The sequence below is a fragment of the Nothoprocta perdicaria genome, unplaced genomic scaffold, assembly GCF_003342845.1.
Source record: "Nothoprocta perdicaria isolate Ctin4 unplaced genomic scaffold, notPer1 scaffold_204, whole genome shotgun sequence".
Classification (NCBI taxonomy): domain Eukaryota; kingdom Metazoa; phylum Chordata; class Aves; order Tinamiformes; family Tinamidae; genus Nothoprocta; species Nothoprocta perdicaria.
This window is the reverse complement of record NW_020455250.1, coordinates 996,771-1,022,028: the sequence shown is the minus strand read 5'-3', so window position 1 is coordinate 1,022,028 and position 25,258 is coordinate 996,771. Positions and strand designations below refer to the sequence as shown.

Here is a 25,258-nt window from a genome sequence, read left to right as displayed (position 1 = left end):
GCGTTCATTATTAGGTATTTTGTTTTAGACCAGTGGTGACTTGATAAAAATGATCATCTCCTGGTTTTGGAGAGCATTTTACAAGAAGGCAGCTCTTTCCTTGCCCAGCCATGCTCAGAGCTTTTCCTACCCATGGTACTAACAACAAGCCTAAAGCACTGGCATGACTAGGATTTTTATTTTATTATACTCCTATGACCTGGTGGGTGTTTGCTTACATGTCAAAACTGCATGAGGCATTCCTGACTTTGGGTCTCATTTAAAAGAAGAATAAGAAAAGAAGCTTTAAGATAGCTGAATAATGACAGCGAGTCACTCAACACGTTAACTTTACGGAAGTTCCTTATCTCTCTCTTCCTAATTGGTCCTTCCTGTGCTTGAAAGCACCATATGAATTCTTTTCTGAAGGAATTAATCTACAAATGCATAATAGCTTTGGACACTGCATGACGAGACTTTTTTTGGCAGTGTGAATAACAGAGAAGTCCATTTAAACTGACTGGGAAATATTATCCTGGGCCTGTGAACTGCTCAGCTGTTTGAGATGATGCTCTGGTCTGCTTCTATGTGTTTTCATTCCAGATCTATCCGTACCCAAGCTGCACTTAAAATAAGCCTCATTTTATTAGGAAAAAACATACTCCAGAGCTATTAGGCTGGGACAGGAACTCAGACTTAACTGGATAAGAACAACAGGTATATGAGGAGAGCATGGAAAACACCTCAGAGCTGGGGAAACATGGACCGTCATGCAAAGGACTGGAGGAATAACCTCTAAAGATAAATAACAGCTTGAATATCAGGATGTTCCTCTGCCTGTGGAAACATTTATATAACACTGCCTATACTGTAGAAGTACCTATACAACAATGCATGTGCACGTAAGAGAACGACAGCCCTGATCTCAAAAACGCCTCTGCTGTGCCCAAAGCAGCCAGCAACACAACTCTGGCTGACACAGAGGCTGCTCGACCGTGTCCTTAACCTCACATCAGCATGCAGCTCTCTTGAGAGCAGAGTTGTGGTAGGCAGCAAAGGCTCAGAACTGCTCCTGCAAGTGTGACCTTTCCCTGAAACACACAGAACTCACCAAAATTCTCTCCTCCCCAGATGTCCATCTGAGTATCATATTTTCCCAGGTGGTTAAACCAAGACTTGTCAATCACAAAGATGCCTCCTGCTATGACAGGGGTTCTGGAAAAGAGAACTCCATTACCACGTGCACCTCCGCATATCCAGCACAGCATGGATTTTACTCACTACATGAGTAAAACTCTTTTGCATTTGCAGAAGCATGTGTGCCCCGTGTGAAACAACACCAGAAATGCTGCCTGGTGACTGTGTTCACCAGCTAAACACAGCGAGAGAGACCTTGCTGGCTGCATGCACTGCTCCGCTTTGGAGTGCAAAACAGGGGCTTGCAAAACACGTAGAAGAGTTAAATGGGCTGTGCCATATTGATACAAATATATTAGAATTTATCACAGTTTGTTTCTTGGAGCTGGACAACTAAATTTCCCCGTCCTTAAAGGGGTTTCTGTGGCATTCAGCAAACGGAGTGAGGAAGATGAGACCACAGAAACAAACATGTAGAGCAAGTGGTTCGCAGAGCTTGCATTACTAGAAACCTTTGATAGCATTTAGCTGCTATTTGTTATAATATTCAGGAAGTAAAGCCTTCAGAAAAAAAACACAGATCTCAATTCATTGCAAGATTTCTTCACAAATAATGTGAAGAATTTGTCATCATCAGGTGAGCACTGTGAGATTTTTGTCCTCAATAAGACAACCCAGGTGTAGTCCTCACCATACAGGTGAAGGCTTAGTAAATGTATTGAGGTCTTTATATTCTACCTTATAGACTGAGTTGGGTCTGTTCTTGACATCTTCTGCTCTATTGGAATCTGCTCCCATTTGAAGTGAAGGCTCCAGTCAAATCCTGGGGAGGGAAGAAAAACAAACAAAACATCTCAGACAGGGTTTGTTCTTGCTTTTCTACTAGCTTCAATCACAGTGCCAGCCTTTATAGCACAGGCCTTCCTTTCCTTTCCTGACCTGCTTTGTTGTCTATCCAGAAATGGCAAGAGTCTGTCCCAATGCAGCCAAGAGGCTGCTAATTTTCTCTCTTGGCACCCTCACCCCATAGTGGCACACGTCTCTGCTCTGTTACATTTCACATTGTCACGAGGGGGTTGTTACTGGGAGATATAATAGTTAACATCGCTGCATTTTAGCCAATCTGTCTTACACTTCAGTCTGCCAAAGTTACGAGGCTTTAATTAAGATACTCTGTATAATACAATGCATTCTAAAAAAAATAGGACAAAAGTCTACAACACAAAGCACACACGCACACAATACACAGAAAAAAAGCACAGTATTATTCATTGTAATTATCCCCCTCACACTTATTATGTATTTATAGTTGGACTGTGGTAGACATTTGAGGACTGGATGGTTACACCATTGCAAGAGGTAGCCATAGTGCGAGTAGCCCTCGGAAGTCAAGAGAACCCCAGATCTCTACATTTTCACTTGCCATGGAAGAGAAAGATTAGAGCTTGGCAGACCATAGTAAGAGCCACAGTACCCTGAGAGGGCCTGGTAGCCAGGAGTAGTAACTGGAAGTGCCTGCTGGGCACTGCAGCATAAGCAGTAGTTGCAAGCCAGGCTCTCAGAGAGCCGGGATGAACCTCTGCACTCTTGGTAGGAAGCAGTTCTTTTCTTATGGAGACCAGCTCATGGAGAAGTATGCTGGCTGGAGACAGGCACTTGCTGATGAATCTTGGTGGTGGGTAGGTCTATCTTAAATGAGTTACTATCACAAGAAGAATTATTCCCAGAGATATCAATGGGTTATGCACTAGCTTATGCCAAGAACACGTGTATGAAGGCCCAAGAGCCCTCTGGATGTTTGTCTGTAGCGACACATGTGTGCAGGAGACTTCTCAGGGTCCTTCTCCAGGGCCACGCTCAGGCACTGCCCCAACATGCCCAAAGCATTCAGTCTACGTGAAGCTCCAGAACCAAATTTGAAGGCTGTTGTGATCCTTTAACACCACGGGGAGGAGACAGAGAGCCTGGGCATGATGGATCTCCGTAAGACTTGTCAGGTGTGGGGGGTCTTTCCCAAGGACCAAATCACAAAATACTGAGATACTAGCTGATAGTGAACGACAGGGTGGAGCACAGGAAGAGTCAAGAGTTTCTAGGCATGGCCCTTCTCCCTTTCCTTTTCTTGTTGGAAACTCTAAAGAGTGGGCTCTTTAGGTTATATCAAGAGGACTGAGAAAGCAGAAGGGGCACTTTCCAGATCTGGCATGTGAGCTGCAGCCTAGGAATGCTCCCATTCACCTATAGTTAGGAGATGGGAGGAGGCTAGTGGACATGATGATGATTTTTTTTCAGTTAAATAAGCTCTAGATTTGCAAAGATCCATATCACCAATGCAAGCTCACATGCAACTTCTTGATGTAGTTTGGATTTGTTTTAACTCTGAAAAAAAAATCTCACCTCGCAAATTGGAAGAGAAAGGACAGAGAAGCCATCAAGAAAGAGCATCACTCTGCTTTCTTGAAAAGCTAAAGAGAACCACAATTATTTTTCATGCACCCTCCCTCTGGTCTAACTCACATAAGCCATTCATTGTACCCACCTCCCCTCAGGTCTGCTGATGCTGCCAGGTAGGCAAAATTATCCAGGCTGATAACATCAATGATTGGACTCACCACTCGGGTATAATCCTGAAGGAGAGAGAAAAAAAGGGAAAAATAATCGGACTTTTCTTGAAGGACTGGCAAAGCTGCCTGAGATCAGAAAACATGAAGCTGGACATGTAATCTATAATTTTTTGCCTGGCTTCTCTAGTACAATTCTGAGATGTGGGCAAGAAATTCATGGCCACTACCTCCAAGCATGGAGATAGAGGCTACTAAAAAACCTGCACAGCAAACAGAGAACGAAGCCCAAGTACTTGTCACCCAGAAATGCTGCTAAGACACAGCTCTATTTCCTGACAAAGTCACAGGACATGAATCACTTTTAAAGGTTGTGTGCTAATTCTTGCTGTTTGCTGACAGCAATTCCTGCTCAGCCTCCTTTGAATTAGCTCCTTGTTTCTGGGCTGATAGCAATCAACTCACTAACAATTTTCCTGACAAGTTCTATCAATTGAGATCCTTGCTTCAAAAACATAAGAAACTTAAAAAATTAGGAAGCACTCTATTTGCACTAAAGGGAATATATATTTACAATTCTTTTCTTTGCAATGGTTTTACTTAGTGGAAGATGAGATTTTAACAACTTTTCAGGGTCAAGAGATGGCACTAGTAAGAGTTTTGTGATAACAAAAATCTATGATTAAACTGAGAGTTGGCAATGCTGGAAACAGTTACTAGACATCTGACAGCCTCCACTGTGGTGGCCCCTCCATGCCTCTCCTGGCAAACCTCTGTTTGGCACCTGCAACAGCTCTTCCTTTGGCCCAGGCTGACAAGGCCAAGGGCTCTTGCTCATGGACATTCCCGCCGGCTGTGTGCTGCAGATGGCCACAGAGAGGGAACATGTCTGTACAGCTTCTGCTCTGTCAGCACTCACCCGGAGCTTGCTGGCAACTGCTCCAGCCTTCTAGGGACAGGACTGTTCAGGCTAACACTGACATTTGAACTTGGACTTATACTGGAAGTGTTGGAGGGCAGGTCTGCAAGAGGCTTACCTGAAATCTGCTCACTAAACACAGCTGGAGACAGCACCCTGGTTTTACAACTCAGATACTTCACTGAAAAACATCACCAGGTCCTTCCTGCTTATGCAACTCCTATGCCGCTGCCACCAATTTGACATTAAGAGCAGGAATACGGTAAACATTTATGGCTATCCCTGGCAAACAGGCATGAATACAAGGCAGCATTAGAGCCTCCACACCTTCTTGTGAACCCCATTACTCCATGGGATCCTTCCTTTCAAAGGAAGGAGCTGATCCCCTCACGGCCACTTGCACTCTCCTGTGCACAGTCACACATCCTCCCCTCCAGCCCTACCACTCAGATGGGTGACAGGAGCTGACCGTCATCTCACTCACTCACTTTCCAGGCTCACATCAGTCCTTTCCCAAGTGAGCCAGCAAGCAGACATCCCTGCACACACAGGCAGTGCCTCTGTGTTAGAAGTTAGTGCCTGTGTGTTAGAAGCTTATTGGTGGAACCTATAAAGGAAGGAAGTTTCGGGCAGCAGCAAGGCAAAAGTCAGAGTCCAGCAGCTATAAAGGCAACAGAAAACATGTAAACTCCCACTGTGTGCATTAGGAAGGTGTCTACAGCATGCACAGAAACAAGTGCAGCACCTCTGGGAGAGCTGAAGTCGTGGTTTAAAGACTATACATTGTGCCCCATCCCTCCCCACCTCTTGTCCCACCAGCAGGAGAACGCAGAGGCCTGTCAAGAAGCATCACATGTGTGACCAGCACAGCTGCACCCTCCTCTGTGAGGATGCGAGAGGAGAGTCCTGGGGACGGCTCTGTTGTCCCCAGGATTGCTCACAGCACACAGGGCCACAGGGTCCACCCCTACAAGACAGGCCAGCCCCACACATCCCAGGGAGGGGGCACCACACTCACCTCCTTCACCCTCTGAAGCATCGGCTGCAGCCACTCGCTGTTGACTTCACAGTGACTGTCCAAGAAGGTGAGGACGTCAGCAGCAGCCATCTCAGCTCCTCGCACCCGAGAGCGAATCAGCCCTAGGATGAACAAACAACACTAGAGAAACGGGAAGGCAAACAGCTGAGCCTGATCCAGAAACTAAAACATCTTGTGTGGCCACTGCCCAAGAAGAGAAAGTGGCTCTCCTACATCATGACCCCAAGAAACAGGAGGCAGCTCCTCCAGAGGACACATGGCAAACCGAGTCCTCCCAGCTCATGAGGGATGGCCTCATGTATCTCATTTTTTTCCATACCACTGAACTTCCATCTGGTTCCTGTCCTGATGACAGACTCCTTCCCCTCCAGCCCTCGTGACAGGCACGTTGCTGCTGCCTTGGCCATGACTGCTCAGTCTCCACCTCATTGCAATATTCCTCCTGGTTCTCCCAGGACTGCAGCACCACATGCTACTCTCTGCTTGCTGCTTTTCTCACTACTTTATTCACATTTCTCCTTTTTTCTGCCTTTTTTTTTCCTAGAGATATTAACTTGACTTTTGAATGTCTCTGTACTTTTTTACAGACCATCCCATTGCCTGGGATATCCTTCCCCAACCAAACAGTTACTGACTCCCCCTCCAGATTCTCAGAGATTACAAAGCAGCTGGGGAAAGTCAGTGTTACTGCACACGCATATAGGAGAAATAACTTCCTTAATTGTAGCTATTTATGAAATACGCTTGCTTTTTTAACCCTTTCCCACCTCTGCAAGATGACTCAGTACTTCATATTACAAATTAAACAAAACATTTATATTCATAAAGATGTTAAAACGCAGTTCTTGTTCTAACCAGAGCATCTGAATATCACTTCTCTCTGTTTAAAGCATTAGAGAAGAGCACTGAAGCCCAAGAGCTGGTAAGCCAGGTTATCCCTCCATAGAACCTCCCAAGTAGGAGAGCAAACCCTTCCATGGAAAGTACAACCTGCAACCAGAAGAAACAACATGCAAACACAGCTGGCAGGCCAATCAACAAAAATCTTGTTCCCCAGAAAGCTTTCCACACTCACCTTCTCGACGAGTGTTGCGCAGACACTTGACTTTGGGGATCTTGGTAAGGAGCTGGCAGTCCTCAGCTTAGATAAGGCAAAGACATTTGGCACAAATGCATTAATGAGTTGCCTTCAGCAGAGAGCTCCAGTTAACCCTTCTCCTGCATCTCCACGGGAGGGGAAATTGTGCTTTTACTTAATATTGCATTAATCACCCTTAGTTAATAGTCCCCTTATCTGAAGGGCACACAGAAGAGCACTGCTTGCCTCACTGTCCTCCTTGGACAGCTAGCCCTGCACTTCAGAGGGATGGAGCCATCGCCCTTCTGTGCTCAGCATTTCATAAGAGCAGGACAAGAGCTGGCCCTGTGGCACAGAGCACTGATGAGATGGAGGGACCACTGGTAGTTTGAAGCCTTGTCTCCTTAATTGCCAAATAAGGGTCCTGTTGCACTGAGTGATCTCATCTATTCTCTTCACCCTCAGCATCTCAGCTGGGCTTTTCCCATCATTTACTCTCTGGACAGTTTCTGCCTTTTTTTTTTTTTTTTTTTTTTTTTAATACCAGCAACAAGGATTTGACTCAATTCCTCAGGGACGCCACAACATTAATAGATAGATGCTCAAGATCTCCATTGGCAGCTGCCCAGAAGCCCACGGCACCTCTCATTTACCAGCAGAAAACATGATGGACAGAAATAGCTATTGGATCCAGGCAAGCTACACCAGCGACCACCAGGTCACACAACTGTGCAAGGCTACATGCTCACCATGGTGTGCCCACAAAATGTGCCTTCTTTGTTCCACCAGGCCCTCCCTTGAGGGCCTTTTTCATATCCCCTTTCTGCTGTTATCCTCCCACGGACTCTGCTCTCACTGGGGAGAGTGCAAAGGCCATTAGCCAAACTACCTCTCTTGGCGGGCTTGCACAGAAGCATTTCCATTCAGGCAATCTGCAATATTGCTCTTATGTGGGCACTTTGGCAGCTGCTGCAACATCCAAATGAAGTAGCAGGTGCTCTTGATTAAAAACTACTGAGATTTTGCTGGACATCTGCTAAAAGGGGAGACAATGCTCTTCTCTTGGCCAAATCACACTTTTAGGTAACAGGAATCCACACTAAGCCATTCACCCTCAGGTGTAGGGTGCATCATTCTGACTCTTAATTGCCAACACAAACCCTCTCTACCTCTGGAGCAAATAAGGCAGATATTAAAGAGTCAGACCTCCAACGTGGAGCTAAAAAGCTCCATGTCTGCATGTATGTGCCTAAGTGAAGTGGTTGTAAGACCAAAAATACCCAGCATGCCAGTACCGTCTATGAGAAAAACAGGAGCTGCCATGGCATGGGTCTTTTTGAAAATACTTCTGTTGAAATAAAAGCCTCAATGGGAGTTTTTAGCTGAGCCCTGTTCTGTGTTTGTCCCAGACACAGCAGCGTCTGTCTGGAAAACATCCCATCAGGGGCTCCTAGTCTAGACAAGAGAGTAACTCTGTGAGGGAAGGGACTGAGTAGAGTGAACCAAGGGAGAAAAGAGAAGGCAAGAAACAAGTGCACGAGTAACAGATCCACACTTACGGTCCGAGCTGAAGTCATCCACCAAGATGATCTCCTGGATGAGGCTGGGAGGGGTGCGGTTCAGCACGCTGCAGTGACCCAGGGAGGAAGCAGAGATGAGTTTTGTGAGTGGCCATCACAACAACAGTGGGACTGATACAAAGAGCAGAAATCCTGACCTCTGGTACCGTGGAAGCAATAACCTTCCCCTCGTACCAGGGTCCATCAGGACCCAACTGATAGGCTGGAGCACCAGCTCTCAATGCACTCAGGGCATCTGAGTGCAAGTGTGCAGGGACCTTCAGGACTTGCCTGGGAGCTCTCTCTGTGATGCCTGTCTGTAGGAGAACTGTGCAGCGTTCTGAATATTTTCCCCCCTTTTGTTTATTTGTTCTTCTAAACTTGCTGTTATGGATTGAGAGCACAGACCTTTTCCTGGGCTAGGTGCTGCTGTGAACTGCAAACCCTCAGGTCTGCAGTGGGTTTGTGTCTGCAGGACAGAAGCCCTCACACACAAGGAGGGGAGAATAAAAGCTTCCATGCTCCACGGACATCAGTGCAGTCTGCAGCCCAGAAGTCAGAATGGTTTCATTAAGATACCCACTGTTCTTCTATAAATTTTCTTACAAAGCATTCCTTGCAGACTTGTAAAACTTCCTTTGCTTGCTTGTCAACATCTTTCTACTGCTGGGTCCAAAATATTGGTTCCTTTGTCCCTCCCATTTGTTCAAAAGACATAAATTAATCTTCCACAACCCTTTTCTGGCTTCCCTTTAGCCACAGACAATTCACCCTTCAAATCTCCTTCAGTGCAGGGCTTCTGTACACAGGCCAGGTCCTCACTGCCTTCAGGTAGATGATTCATTGGCTAAAAATCACAATCGTGCTGAAGTACCCTGAATAAGAGGATAGGCTTGAAAACTATAATATTAACAAAAACAGAAGCACTGTCCTCTTGGTTCTAGCAACATCTCATTTCATCAGCACCCAATCTTCTGATTTTGATCAATTTGGAGAAAGACTGCTGGCTTTTTTTTTTTTTCTCCTCTTTTTGGGCTTTGTTTTATACAGGAAGCAGACAACACAAGTGATCCCATACTCCCAAGGATGGCCCACTAAAGCCATAAAGAAAGAAATTACTGTCTTGCTAGGCAGCACCAGGGATGGCTTCTCACCCTGAGACAAAGTCCCCTTAGTCCAGGAGAGTTTTCAGCACATTGCAGAATCCTGACTGCTCTGCTGTTCAGCATCACATCCCACTCTTTCTGATTTATTTTGCTTCATGCCTCCTTGTGCGTATTTGTATTTTGAGCTTATATGTCCCTAGATGACTGAGCCTGCAGTTGTTTTTTAAAGCTGAAACTCATTTGTTTTTCTTGGCTTCTATTCTTCTGGATGCTTTAGTATCAAGGGGTATATGTGTAGCAAGTGCTACTCTTTGCACTGATGACTGCAACTTCTCCCAGCGTCATCACCCAAGTATTTTACAGACAAGGTTGCCCCATGCAGAAATTCAGACAAGCTGCATTCTCCACTCCTCAGTGGGAGTCCTACCCTTTTTCCTGCTCCCCTATTAGCAGGGATCACAGACTTCTCCACAAGTTTCAGACTTTCCAACTCCATATAACTGAAAAGAAAAAAGAAATGTTTTGTTCCCTCTTCCACAACTTTCCACTGATTTCCCAGTGGAGAGGAACTATTCCTCAGGGAGTTCCCAGCTCATTGTTCAATGTGCAGCTCCGCTCCCAGGTCTGCAATAATTTGTTGTGAAACCTTAGGAGAGCTACCTAATCTTCTTTGCACTTGTTTTCTCTGTCTTTTTTTAAGAAAGAATACTGTAATTCTAGTATTTCTCGTTAGCAAAGTGCAGAGACTGTCACAACAAGCTTTTACGGAGGCACAAAACGTGTTATTAGGATTCCAAATCCAAATGACAATTGCCTTAAACAGCAGAGAAAGATGCACATCACATTGTTTCCCTTGTCTCATGGATTCCTCGCCTCCTTTACCTGTTCTTACAGTTCACCTTTTTTCAGTATCAGAGTCCTCATTCTGCTCCATCACATCAGTATTGCCAACAAGTTTCTCTCCCTGGTGATCTATCCATCTCTCGTTAGCTTACAGATGGCCCTGCTTATTCCAGGTGTTAGCAGTGGAGCATCTTTTCTCCTTTGCTTTGAAATGGTCTCCCGTTTTTTGTCATTACTTAAACTGTCAAAGCCATTCTGTAAAGTTTTGCAATGAATTGCTGTACCAAATGCTCTAGCAGAATATATAGAGAATATATGCTCTCTGCATAAGCACTAAGCCACTGACAGCTGTTTGAGTCTGCAGACTTAAAAGTTAACTATTCACCCTCACATTTCCACCCAGACAGACAGTATCTACAATACTGACTGAAATCAAAGAGAAAGAAAGGGACCAGGCAGCAAAGCAGTTGACTTTCCTTTCTGCAAGACTGGTCACCACAGCAGAAGTGATGTTAGTTAACTGGTTAATGACTAATCGGGCAGATGTACCCATCACACAAAATGATTTTTGAACGATGGGTGTCCCTGAGGGCTTATAGGGTGCCAAGCAAGTAACTGGTTTGAGTGTGACAGCTGTGTCCTGCTGAGGAAGTGACACAGAGCAGCCAAACAGCTCCTACAGAACAGAACATTGCTGCTAGCAATGAGTTTTTTGAAAGGGCAAGCTCACAGTTACTGGTGAATAGCCCATTTCATGTTTTTTTTTTCCCCCTCCTATACTTCCCTCCATAGTCTCTTGCTGGATCTTTCTAACCAGTTGCCTTCCTTTGCACTGAAAACAAACCAGCAAAGTTTGTCAGAAGGAATCCTTCAGATCAACAGCATTTGAGGCAAGATATCCCATTCATGTGCTAACGTGGTCCTGCAAGGGCTCACGTGCTTGTCTACTCCACCCAAATAAGGGCCTGGATCCCTATGCCTACCAAGATTAGACCAACATGAAAAAACATAATGCAGCAGTCTCATTTCCAAGTTTCTTCCCCAGATCTTTTCCTACCAGCATTGCCATTCAGTTGGATTGCCCCACAGAGTCATTTGAACAATTTGAGGAGACAGCATCTAGCTGTGGGGAACACATTTGAACTCCCTCTTGTTTTATTTCAGATTCAGTTCAATCACAGCACCCTCTTCATGGATTTTTTTCTTAGGCTTTCCTGCAGTTTTATAGCAGATTTGAGTGACCAAATTCAGGCATTTACCAGGCAGGATTGCAAAGGTCTCCATTCATCTGGCAGCAGATATTCTACTCACCTCTAAAGACTGGGGCCTTTGAAAAATATAGTTAGACATAGCAAGTTTCCCTCTTATTGCCTCTTATAGTATACCCATCGCATAATTATGATCACTAAATCTGGGAAAAGACCCACAACAGTGGTGGCATCATATTTAACCTTCACCAAATGCATCTCAAAGGGTTAACTCAACTCATCTTGCTCTATCCAGCTTAAAGAGGCTGTTATGGATGTAGAAATAATGACAGCCTGAAGCCTGACCAGTCAGCAGGTTAGAAGGCAGTGCAGTTTTATGCTTCCTGTAGTTTCATATCACTGTGGTCCTCTGCAGACTCACAACCAGGCCATAAACTGAGTGAAACAGCACAGTTTCCTCCTGTCTCTTTCCTACTTGACATATCCCAAAGCACTGTAAGATAATTGGTTGTAAAAATAAATGGTTGGTACATTGACTGTGTAGGTGAATTCAGCAACAATTATTCTCCCAGCAATAACTCAGTCTGGCACAGTTAAATGTGTTTTGCTGAAAGACAAGACTCTGGGGTTAAAGATGACATTTTGAAGAACACCCTGAAATCTTCAACTCCCTACATAACAGCTCTGTCAGCCTGCAGGCAGGACTCAGTCCCGTGCCTCTTTTATCAGGGTAACCATGACCTGAGCCTTCACCTTTGTGTATGGGTGGCAAATCTCAAAAGACAGACCAATGCTTCATTGTGTGACGTTGCAAATACTGCCAGAGCCCAAGCAGAACTCAGCCTCTGTGATCTCTAGCCAGACAGCTATAAATGCAAGAAAGTTCTGACATTTGATGTAAGCAAGGAGTACAGCCAGCACACTGGTTGCAAACCATCTGGCAACAAAGACTCCAGTGGTAGCCAGAGGCCAGGGAAGTGTCAACCAACCCACTGTTTGCAGTAGAGCATGCTGGGTGTCTCACAAGTGCACTCCCTCAAGGGCAGCAACACCAAAGGTTCAGCTTGAACAGATGGATTGCACCCTTTGGAGAGCTCTCGACAGGTTTGAGTTGTAGAAAGCCTCAGAGATCAGCTGGGACCACATCTGAGATCAATAAAGCCATGTCTGGAATACTGTGTCCAGTTTTGGGCTACCAATACCTCCACATGTTTCTTGTATTGGGATCGAGTTCAGCAAAAGGACTACTAAACTAAGTGAGGGACTGAAAGCACTTAAGAGGAAAGGTTGAAGGGGCTGAGACTCTGGAGGAGAGAAATTTGAAGAAAAGGCTCAGACAGGTTGTGGGGTCTCTCAAAACCCAACTGGAGAGGGCCCTCATCACCCTGTCCCATCTGATCTTGCTTGAGCAGGGGGCTGGACTAGGTGATCGAGAGGTCCCTTCCAGCCTCAATCGATTCTGACAGCATGGTGTTTGTTTAGATCCACCACTCTAGCAAGTCTGGCTTGTTAATCCATTAGCAATCCTCAACTGCTAATTAATACACACCATCCCAGAAGATCTGATATTAGTTTCTCCCACTATAAGTTACTGCTGCACTAAATGTCATCTTCTCAACATTTAACTATTGTGGCATTTGGTTATTTAACCGGCTGCCTTGAGATTTTCTTAAAGTTCCTACTATCCTGGTTTCTGAGCATCTAATCATTTACTATCTGACCTATGATGTAATCAGCAGAAGTCTCCTGCCGTTGCCCTAGCAGCACCATGGCTCCAAACAAATCTGCTCATTTTCTGAGCAGCAGCTCTGCAGAATTCATTTTGTGGTTCAAGTGAAAAGGAAATGAGAGGTAAACAGGCAAGATGTGTTAATGCAGTACATGCAGGTTTCTGCAAAGAGTGCAGCACCAAACCTGGCAGACAGAAAACCAGCCTGCCAGCCACGAGGGCAGTTTGAAAAAGCCTATTATTTATTCACAGAGCAGCACACTTCTGTGAGGCCACAGGCCCTGATGGGGAAGAACCAGTGAGGATGAATAATGCATTCCAACTAGCAGTACTATCAGCTCAAGCTTCCACCTGAGCAATTTGCTCTTCCTTCAGCCTCCACAGGCCATTCATGGAGCTGCTTGCAAGCTTCAGGGACCCTTTGAGCAACTCTTTGAAAACATAGAGGGCATGTTTTCATAAAAACTAAAAGGAAAAGCCTCCTCAGGTTCTGCAGGGGTGACAAGGAAGGGAAGGTGCAGCTTTGTGGTGCAGATATTTGCATATTCCCAATTACTTGAGGATGCTGTCAGGTCCTTTGCCACACTTTTACCTGGTTAGTTGCAGCACTACTCAGATATGAGGAGCCACAAATACAAGGAAGCAGAGGTCCTATAGGTTTGGTAGGGTCTGCATATAAAGCCTAGGAAGGATCCAAGGGCCAGTTGGTTCACTGGCTGTCTATCAGCAAGTTCCTGAGCATCTGCTCAGGCCGCAAAGGGCTTTTTGCACCACCCTGAGACGATTGCCTTCTGCTTGGCAGTATTGACAGACTCGCAGGCCTGTTTTGCTGTCACTGAGCCAACCCCAGCCCCTTCCCTCAGTTGTTGCTATTAGCATGCACTGTCACTCTTGTTCCATTACTCCCCTCAGCCACAGAGTGTTTTGAATGAAGACCCCAAAGTCTCTTTCCTGCTGCTAATGATCCCCCAACAGGGGATATCTGGCTGCTCCTTGCAGATATGCTCTGTCCTTGAAGATATGTCCATCCCATTGAACTAGGTTCTAATCTATCCTTATGGACCAGCTGGAGAGCACATCCCAACCACCTGAGAAATGCCCTCAGGAATGAGGGAACTTTTCTCACCTAGCCTCTGGAAAATGCCTGACCCCCACCAGTGCCAGTGCCCCTTCGGGTACCCAGATGCCAGCAGCGCATCCGCTGAACTCACCTCTTCACGGTGCGCAGCAGGGTGGAGCGAGCCTCGTTGTGGAAGGTGATGATGAGGCTCGTAGGCGGCAGGTCCATGTCGTAGCGGACGGAGGTGCACCTGCAACAACCCCACGTGAGACACCGCCTCGCAGCAGCCCTGGGGCAACGTGCCTGCAATTCCTAACGTAACACAACACCCCTCTGCTAGCAGTGGAAGCATCTCCTTGACCTGACTTTGTAACGTCAGGTACATCCATTCATCCTTGCACAAGGAATCATGGATCAGCTCAGGATCAGCCTACACCAGAACTTTTCAGCCTTTGGAGAGCAAGGATTCTTGGAGCAGAGCAACTCAGCCTTGCATCCTGGGTTCAGTCCAGTAAATGCTACAAATGGCATATCTGGGCTGATCTTCTCCAGACTCTGCATTTTTCCTAACTTTCAGCCCATGACAAATAGCAATCAGTGTGTGCTCAGTTCCTGCCTGATCAAGAGCCCATTCCTGGCACTGTGGCCCGGTGTTTTTACTGCTAAGGCCACACTTAGAGTGAGTCACTTCTTGGAGGGAATACAATTAATTTCTCATGACTTTATAATTACTATTTTACTTCTACATTTACTTACCTTTTTTATGAGTATTACTAAACAGTTGCTATTTTCTTAATACTCCCATTCAATCCAACTGCTTTATGACTATTCTAAGCTGTTAATATTTTTCCTTGCAATATATTGCTAGGAGGAGAGTAGCATCTTACTGCAATTTTCAAGCATATACAGCTTTGACAAAGGCCAAAGAGGAAAACTTGAGAGCAGGCAGGAGACATATTGTATTTATTATTGCCTCAAAATAGCTCCATGACTTAGAAACAATAAAAGCTATTAAGGCAAGGGGAAGTGGGAAAGCAGGAGAGCTAGTGTATGTGTTTTTTAGGGAAGAGAACCCAAGATCTCTGCATTAGTACAGCATCACAGAGGACAAGAAAGATGTTCATGCTTGAAAGCTGTACCTTTCTTTGGATCAAAGAACACGTATATGCTGTGTCAAAAGGAGACTGTAGGGTATCAATTCACATATGTCCAAGCTCTCTCTGCATACTGGAGAAAAGTGATGTTTTAGTGACCTATCGATTCCCCTAGTCCTTAAACTCAGGAGCAGATCAATTCACAAGGAAGGGCTTTCTCAAACCACATCAAACTGGTACCAGCTCTCAGAGCCCTCCTCATATCCATTCCAAAACTGCTACAAAACAAGGGCTCCAAACCCAGTTCCCCCATTCCCACACCGCTCCTCCTGCAAAGGGGAGAGATGAGGGACTAAGTTTATCTGCTCTGATTATCGACACAAAGTCTCCCAGTGCTGAAGAGGATCCTTGCAAAACCAGGGCCTGCAGTGGCTGCACCTTCCCAGGAAGCCACGCTTGCACACGTTGTGCTGCAAACTAAGGCTGTGCCCTGCAGCGTGAATGCAGGGATGGGGCTTTTCATGAGACGGGTGCTCTGCACACTACCATAGAGCACAGATCAAAGTAAATAATAATTCAGCTTTGAAAGGGCTTTTTTTTTTTTTTTTTTTTTTTTTAGGGTGAGAATGTGCCAGTGACTGAACAAAAAGCTGCAGTTCTGCAGGGCAAGGAGAGTTGCCAGTGACACAGGACACAGCACTGCTGCCTTTGACTCGTGAGCAGGATGGGGTGCAGGAGCCCAAGACTTTCATCCCACAAACCAAGTCCCAGCTGCTGGCTGTCACAAAGCACCTGCTGGCTGCCCATGCTGGCAGGCTCAAAGCTTCATTTCTCCTGGCATCCCTTCACAGCTCCAAGCAAGTCAGTTGACAGGTTCCCTATTTCTAGCAGCTGTGAGACACTGCTGCTGCACAGTGCTTGATAGGGCCTATGGTCCAGCCTAGGGAGATGTGCACCATCTCAGACATGGTTTGCATGCTTTCTCCATTCAGGTCGGCTATTTTACACTCTACTATTACCACAGAACCTACAGTTTTAAAGATACAGCGTTATCCTTCCAACTGAAGTGTGCTGTGGAAGTTACAGGATAATTACATGAGCACTACTAACAATTTAAGGATAAAATTTAGTCAGCAGAATAAATTCACCCCCAGTGAAACAAGGACAGAGCGATGAGCACTTTGCAAGCCATGAAATATTCACGGCATGAATATTAAAATCATGTCAGTATCATCCCCAGCTCAGCAGCACTCATCTGCACTGCAATGCTCAGGACAGGACAAATGCACCAAAGGAAATGCAGAGAGCCCAGGCTGCTGGTGAGAAACACAGCAGCTAAAATAAGGCTGCAACAACTGTGCAACCTGCAGGCCAGGACAGAGGATACTGAAAATTCATGAGGGGGATTATGCAAAAAAGCTGCCAGCCAACCTGAGCTGCAGCAGAGGAGATGTGCTGCAACCCATAAGCTGCTAGGTTGGAAGAAGAGGTGCTGGAAAAACAACAACATGGTACAGGGTGAGGGTATCAAATTAGTCAGAGACCTCTCTGCACATTGAAACCCTTCCAGATTAATCATGAAACAAAGTGAAGCAAAGGACTGAGCCTGCCAAAGAAAACCCCCATCTGCCTTTACTACCACTGCAGAACAGCTGGGCTCGCTGGACCAAGCGGTGGCCGGGCCTTGGGCCGAGCACGGCCCACGTGGTACCTGTAGTGCCTCGTGTCCCGGATGGGCCGATCGCTGCCCAGCTTGTCGCTCTCCAGCTGGTTGAAAGCGTGTTGGCGGTAGGGGTCTTCTCCAGCCTTCAGCAGCTTGGAGGACAAGTAGGCCTTCTCGTCAAACCCCCTCAGGCTGCTCTTCTCTCCTTGGGGAGCCCTTGTCACCTAGGGCAGAGACAAGCATCAGCATCAGGGAGAGCAGCCGACTTATCTTCAGATACTCCTAAAAAGCTCAGCAGAGGCCCGTGTGCTAAAGCAGGTGATTTCCCACAAGTCTGGGAGAGATGCAGGGAGTGGAAGAAGGCACAACAGGCAAGGACTTGGAAAGCAAGGCAGGAAACCCTCACAGAAGTCATGTTTTGCTTGCCCTCTCCCAGGAAAGTAACAGGCTTTGCTATTACCACCAACTCAGCTTGGGATAAAACCCGTTCTGCTGATAAGTCCAGATGGAGGCAAGTTCTCTTTGCACTTAGTATATACAACAGGCTAAACTACAGGCAACTGGAAATCCTTCCAGGCAACAAGCGTTTGAAAGCAGTCTCCAAACAGTGTACTGAAATACTGTGTTCTGAGGAGAAACAGCTTCAGGCTTTTGTTAATAATGATCACATACAGGCACAGTTGATGTGACAGCTTTGGCCCCTCTCTCAACTCCATAAGACCATCCTCGTTCCCAGGCAAGAGCTTGAACAACTGGCCTGGCTCTTCTCTCCAAAAGTTTCTTAATCAATCTGCTTCCGTATAATTTCCATGTTTCTTTAGCTTTCTTTCAAAGGCTACAGGATCAGTGCAACACTAACACTTGGAAAACACTGGTTAGAGACCCCAGGAGGAAGGAAAGGCACATTTTGAGCCCCCACTGATCTCAGATTTTGGTTGAAAACAACCTAAAAATCAGTAAAGTACCTCCTATAAAATTGTTGGGATTACTTATACAATAAAAGTGGTTCAGCAACCAGAACAAATCATTTAGGGCAGTAGTAGACTAAACCAAGCAAGAGTCATAAAATGATGCCAGCCTTGTAGGAAGGACCGCTGGAAGGAGTTCAAAGGGCTAAACCTCACCCCAAAGTGCAATACAATCCCCCAACCTTGAGATCCTTCTGTGTAAAACAGTTAAGATGCCTTCTAATGTTAGGCTTAATCATGTTTCACTCTCAGGTATAAGGCTTCTTTTAGGAGTTTTGGGAGGACAAGAGAGCATAGACTGGTCCCCACCATCACATAGGACAGCTTGAGCTGAACTGATATCTTAGCATGGCATGAAAGGACTCAGAGTCCCAGAGCCAAAGCAAATTCCTGAAGGAGGATATTGAAAAGAACAGTCTCTACCTGAGAAGGGCTACTCAGTAGCTCAGAGAGCTTTAAGAGAGTCAGACAGCTGGGTAAGGTGACAGCAAATGAAATTCAGCATAGACAAGTGCAAGGTAATGAACATTAGAAGAAATAGATTGAACTACTCACGCACAGTGATGGATTCTAAATTAACTGTGACCACTCAGGTTAAGGATCCGAATGTCACCATGGACAGCTTAATGAAAGCCCGTGCTCAGTCCGCAGAGGTGGAAAATAGAGCAAATAGAGTGCACTGAGAATAGGACAGGGAAAATTGAAACCATTATAAATGCTATTATACGAAATCAATGATATCTCAGCAGTTAGGAGCACGAGTTTTGTCAGATCAGTCTCTGGAAGGATCCAGTACAAGGAGAAATAGTACAGAAGTTATTGAGAGATAAAGATAAAATTAAAGATTAGCACTGTTTAATCTGGAGAGAAAATGAATGAAGAGAGAGAAAAATGAAGGAGACCCAGAAAATTTTGCTGCTATAGCCAAGGTCAGACAGATGCTCAAATTTCCCTTCCTTATAATACAAGAATAAGGGAAAAGTCTTTTCATAGAAAAAAGGAAGGAGAGGGGAAAAAGACAAAAGAAAAAAGGGACACTTTCAGCACAAAGAATATTATTCAAACAAGCATAATTAAACTGCTGCATACGGGTTCACCCTAGTTTAAGATTCACATAAACGTGTTTTATCTTAGGCAAATAATTTACCTCTCTCTTTTTCTCCAAAGAGAGAGTCCTGCTGTATTCAGTGGAGGATGAAGCCCTATTTCCTTCCCATCACAGTTCCTGCTGACACAGGATTGAATTTTCTCTACTTAGATAGATGAGCACTACTGCTCCATAGCTGCGTTTCACATCCTGCTTCTTAAACTCTCCCTTGAGACTGTCTTCTCAGTAGTAGGAGGAACCTTTTTAGCATCTCTAAAAATTGATTTTTCTCCCTTTATATTAATATTTAAAAATTCATTGAACTTAAGCTTTCACTTCTCTTCTTTCTCCTGCCCCAGGACACAACACTGATTCATGACAGAGGCACAGCTCCTTCATTCAACTATTTTGCAGTCACTCACATGTGCTTTGCTAGCTATTCTGTCCTCCAAGTCCCAGGTAACTATCGGCTGCTTGTGGCTGATGAAGTCATGAACATCGTGCAGGGTGTTGGAAGCAGCAAACCTTGAAGAACCGTTTTCTCAGGACACGCAGAGACAGGGCCCAAGGAAGCAGTTTAGCTGGAAGGGCACCCAGCCCTGGGCCAGGCTGATGGGCAAGGACTGGGTCAGGGATTACCCTTAGGACTAGGCCATATTTAAGCCTAAGCTGCTATACCTGCTTCTTCAAGAGAGCATAACTCATTATCCCTTATAAAAACTGAGTTATAAAGGAAACACAATTAGGAATTAATTTTCACTGAAGAACATTTCTCGTTTTTAATTCAATCAATATCTCTTCATGTTCTCTTTAAACAAAGGAAAAAAAATGAAGAGGAGGATTCAAGGATTTATAGTTCAGACAGCTTAACTTCAATTCCCAGAAAAGCACTAGTAATCAAAGAAACTATCTGCAAACACCTAGAGGATAACAAATAAATAAAAGCCAACTAAGATTCTTTAAGACCACATCATATCAGACCAACCTAATTTTCTTCTGTGACAGGATAACCAGTCTTAAGGATGTGAAAAGCAGTAAATATGACACATCATAGGTCTTTGGAAAGGCATTTGCGACAGTCTTTTAAGACACTGTCACTAACAAGCTAGAGAAAAAGTAGTCTGGATAAAACTACTGTACAACAGGTAGGAAACCTCAGATTTGCTATCAGAAAACTGGATGGAAAGCCACAGCCAGAGCACAGCCAGCAACTCACCCCTATCAGAAGAGAGGCTGTGGTGAATGCAGGTCTTCAAGTATATACGCATAATGTTTTTTTTCTGCCCTTGGATTCAATATTTTCATAAATAGCTTGGATGTTGAGATAGAGAATAGGTTTATTAAATCCACACAAGATCCAGAAAGAGCATCAGACCCATTTGAGAAGAAAATTAGAATTCAAAAAGATCTCAGCACAAAAGATGTCTGAACACAGTAAATGCAATCCAGTAAAGCCACCACAATCTACTACAGTTCAGCAAGACTGCACTCATCTAAGATGTGGTAGAAACAGCAGCTCTGCAGAAAAGCCTTAAGTGCTACAGCTCATGAAACAACCCAGCAGCAAAGGCCAATTTTGGGAGGATAAAAAAAAAAAAATCATATTTATCAGAGCCCAGACTGCTACAGATAAGCCCAGCAGAGTGAATATAAAAGAAATATTTACAGACAGACTTCTTGTTTCAGGATCCTTCCTGGAGTTAGCTGCTTGTCAGGAGCTGCACCAGCTTTCCATGGAGCAGGAGTTAGTTCCCTGCCAAGCCAACGGCAGGGAGCAGGCTGACATCCCCCCGCTCCTTCCCTTGACATTAACAGCTCACACCTCAGGAAGAAGTCAATGTAAACACATAGGAGCTTTGAGTGCATTTAAGGCTCAGCATGTCTGGCTGAGTGCAGAGGAAAGACTTTCTCCAAATCACTAGGGCACCTCGTACCTTATAGCTCTCTGCGTAGCTGCACACTCTGGATTCCCCTGCTTCAGGCTGGGCTTGCAGGAGCAGAAGTGCCCAACTCTTTCTGACTAATTCTCTGTGATAGATCAAAGACATTTGCTACATAAAAGCTGAAGTAAAGATGAATAAGTGCTGGAAATTTGAGTGTCTAGACTAGGGATTAGCAAAGTTGTTTGCATAAACTAAAGTTTGATCCCAATACTGCTAAGATCTCCATTAAAATTCACATACCAGTATTTTGAGAAATACTATAAGTGTTTTTCTAATCTCATTTCACCATTTCTCATTTTCACACGCATTATTTTCACCCTTTCAGCGAGAAGACTGAGTTGCTCTTCTAATGTTGAAAGCATGCACTTACTTGCTTTTTGACATGACTCAAGAGATCATCAACTGTTTAAACAGTTAAACTAATGTCATAGAAAAGAGAGATTAAGGGAACAGAATTAATACCACACACTTTTGTGGAAATGTGAGTGTCTCATTTCTCAGCTGTCATAGAGATCTCCTCTAGGCTTGATTACTAGCGAGGTAACAAGGCTATAAAATAGTACCATCCACCTCAGCACACTGACAGAGTCTGAACAGACACAGGCATTCCAGCTCCCACCGTGAGAAGACAGCCTCCAAAATCAGAGCAGTTCAGGAGCTCAGGGTCCCAAGATTTTCTGTAGCAGCAGGTTAGTGAAATTCTAAAAATCTCTTATACTTCAAGGGTTGTGAGATACCAGTTCCTAACATAAGTAAACTGTGTAAAGTAAATGCAACGTAATTAATCATTTTGCAGGCAGCAGCAGGTTAATGCAGCAGCGTTTTACATGGTAGGAAGTTGTCCTAGAAGTATACTTTGCAGATCTTGCACACCTTTGTTACATACAATTGTTTGTACTATTGAATAATTGAAGTGCTTTCAGACTTTTCTTTTTTGTTTCTGGCTCATTTTCATGATTGTATCTGCTCTGCTGAATCCCAGTACCAAAATCATCACTCACACACCTACCCCAATAAGCGTCTTTTCAAGGAAGAACACAATCAGTGTGACTGATATTCTTTTCATATAAAAATGAAAACAAACATAAAAGCAAGGAGTAAAACCCCACCAAACATGCCTCACTCCCCAAAAACTGGCCTTTGGGGGTGGCAGATGAGCCAGCCTTGGCACAAGCCAGTGCTGTGCATGGAGTCTGTGCAGTCCTTGCTTCCTAGGGCTGCCCTGCCTTACATGGGTTGTGCAAGTGAGGACCGAGGCCCACAGCAGTTCCCAAGGAAGTCCCCAGAGATGCTGCTTCCCCTGGGATCAAGGTCCTGGACACAGGCTGAACCTGCAAGATGCCTTGAACATCTGTTGCTGGGACCAGTCGTTTTAGAGGATGTGTTGTAATCCAGGCAGGTTTATGAATCCCAGTGTGCATGTGGCTCTTGTTATGTCTCATGAAAAGAATTCAAATACTTCTCTGTGAAATTACACAAAATATTTTTAGAGAAGTTGTGCCTGACAGCATAGGGCCTATTTTCTTTATGTTTTGTTTAATGGTGTAAAGCATTTCAAATGTGGCTTGGGATCCCTGCTCCTATGGGGCCGATATTACAGAATGTTAACAAAAATTAGGACAGTTAAGTAGAGCCACCGCCTTTCTTAGATAAGGGTAAGTGCTGACAAAGGGGCTCAAAGACAGATTCAGACACTTTGGTTTAGATTGCACAAATTGAAAGTAACACAGTGGAAGCAGTAAAGCAACTTGAATTGATTAGATTACATGCCAGATAATCAGTTATGAGAGGTGTTTTTTTTTTCCCCCTCCCTTTTCTTGTTTGTCCCGAGCTGATCTAACCTTAAAAAACAATCTTGAGGACTGCTACCAGTCCCAGAACAGGGCTGGAGAGCTCGGTGGTGGGCTCCCAGGGGAGGTTATTTTCCGTGTCTGTGGCTGGCAAGCTGCTGCTGACAGCTCAGGGGTATTTCCAGAGCCTGTGGAGAACACAGCTGTAGCTACTGGATTCTCTGTACCAAGCGACAGCAGGAGGAAGGAGCAGGACAGTCTACTGAGGCTCGCTCTGCAGCACTGCTGCTTGCCCAAGCACCTCTTCACCTCCCTGTTCTGCTCTCTCCTGGCTTACTGCCTTTTGTGCACACAAAGGCTCTACTTTGCTGCTACACATAACAGCATCTCCATGCTCTTCTGCTTAGCCCAAGATATCCTTCTCTCCTGACCAGTCTGATGGCCAGGAAGCCACAGGATTCCATCAGGAATTTCCTATTTTGCTCTGCTCTTCTTCCCTCACAGTTTTGTCAGACACTGACCTGTTGACAAGAAAAATGTCCTCAAGTGTCTGGCACCCTGAGCAGGTGGAAATTCTGCATGAAGCAAGAGAAGTAGTTATTTTCCTCTATTTAGTTTCCATAGAAATGTTCTCCCCACACCCATCAGTTTTTGGATGCTACTCTCAGAGCATCCTCCAAGAATCGAGACGTAGGAGATGGCATGGCCTTTTCCATACTATTGCCTGCAGTCTGATTGCAGTGCCTGTCGTGTTCTCCTGCACTGCTCACCACAAGCACCCAGCTCTCAGGTTACTAGTGTATAGGACTTCAAAATGGGATGTTACTGGTCGAATCAGGGGGTTGATGGAAAGCTGCTGCCTTTCGAATAAGCTTGTCATTTGGCAAGTTGGTCTTATGAAAGTTTCAGGGAAGAAAGTAAGTAATACAAGAAAGACTAGCACAATGTGGGGAGAATTTATAAAGGAAGCAATTTAAGAAATTAAAAAGAAAAAAACGCCCAAGGATAATTAAGTAACTTCCTCTGTAGTCAGGCTTACAATAATGGAAGAAGCAAACAGATGTGCCTCACCAGGAAGCAAAGAAAGTACTTACATATGAACATTAGGATGGATCAAGAAAATATATGCTATGCTTTGCTCCATAATGGTCCTACCACATCATTTTCATCACTGTGAACTTCGAAACTCAGTTTTGAAACTAAGAATTCAGAGGCAGAAGCAAGAAGAAACACTAGGAAAGGATTGTTTTGTGATGGGCTGAGCAGCAGTTTACGTGGCCAAGGTGGGAGAACATTTACAGTGTGCCCAGCAAGGCTAAGGGTTAAAAGATTTATCTTCACTTGAAGCACATTGTGTAGGTGCTAACAGACCAGGAAAACTACTGGCTTATGACCCCAAATATAGCAGTGTCCAGTGCATGCCAAAAGAAAAATACATGGATCACCTAGCACAGTATGTAATTCATACTTATAACAAAAATGGTTATAGTAAGTTGAAAAATAAATGCTCACCAGCTGATATGTCACACGTTCCAAGAGCACTCAGGGGCTGTCCAATGAGAAGAATAGGCTGCCCATAACAGATCATTTTTCAGAAGTCTAGAATGGTTTTTGTTGTCTTTTTTACTATGAAGGATGCATGTAGACATACACTTCAAGATATTCAATCCTCTAAGAACCAAGGAATGATATTCACAGGACAGCTCTTGTTTCTCAGTCATTTATTCTTCCAGGAAGACATTCAGCCACAAGGTAACTGAAGAAAAATCAAATCTATCACAAGCTTTCCTTCTCAAATAGCTTCACACACCACCACCCTCATTCAGCTCCTCAAAACATGGAGAGATAGTATCTGTCCTACCACAGTCCTAGCTGCTAACTCTCATATCAAAGAACTTACTCTAGTTTTCCCGGAGACATAGAGCATTGGATGATCTTACTTAGCCATCTCTTTAGCGATTCTGTGGAGAAAAACTCCTAAGAAACATCCTGGGATCTTGAGATCTACCATAAGGCACACAAGCAGACATCAGCAGGGCTTCCTTGCCAAATACAAGACGAAAGAGCATGGGGCACTTGCTGCCAGGCCAGTTACATGAGGACAGCATCACACCGCAGGCCAGCAAGTCACTTCTTCGCGCAGTGACCGGCTTCAGCACGAGTTAACCCTCCCTCAAACCCACACAGATTAGCAGCCTATGAAAAATTCATGTCAGCTTGGATTACCCTCTGGACATGGTCTACAACTTACATTTGTCCTGCTGTATACTCATTGCAGAATAATCATCTCCAAAATAGGAATTTGTTATACAACCTTGCATGCAACGACTGCATTTTAATATCCGTATCATGCTTACTGCTTGGCAAGACAGACTTTTCCCTCCCTATAAAAGGGGGCAGCCTCTGTGAGGTATGTCCATCTTGGACATAGCTATGGGACCCTCAAACATGCCATGAGACATTACCAGGGGCTTCATCCTGCTCAGAGGCAGGAA

General features: G+C 44.8%; 1 protein-coding gene across 1 annotated transcript in view; it reads right to left on the bottom strand.

Annotated features, from left to right (window-relative positions):
* GALNT16 (polypeptide N-acetylgalactosaminyltransferase 16) overlaps positions 1 to 25,258 on the bottom strand; it is a 62,553-nt gene that overhangs the window by 10,383 nt on the left and 26,912 nt on the right. The window contains exons 2-9 of the mRNA XM_026038214.1: positions 17,024 to 17,199; positions 14,370 to 14,468; positions 8,273 to 8,340; positions 6,711 to 6,776; positions 5,615 to 5,736; positions 3,656 to 3,743; positions 1,855 to 1,939; positions 1,091 to 1,194 (exon numbers count right to left, since the gene is read on the bottom strand). Coding sequence (XP_025893999.1) covers positions 1,091 to 1,194; positions 1,855 to 1,939; positions 3,656 to 3,743; positions 5,615 to 5,736; positions 6,711 to 6,776; positions 8,273 to 8,340; positions 14,370 to 14,468; positions 17,024 to 17,199 — 808 coding nt within the window. The remainder of the gene's footprint in view (positions 1 to 1,090; positions 1,195 to 1,854; positions 1,940 to 3,655; positions 3,744 to 5,614; positions 5,737 to 6,710; positions 6,777 to 8,272; positions 8,341 to 14,369; positions 14,469 to 17,023; positions 17,200 to 25,258) is intronic.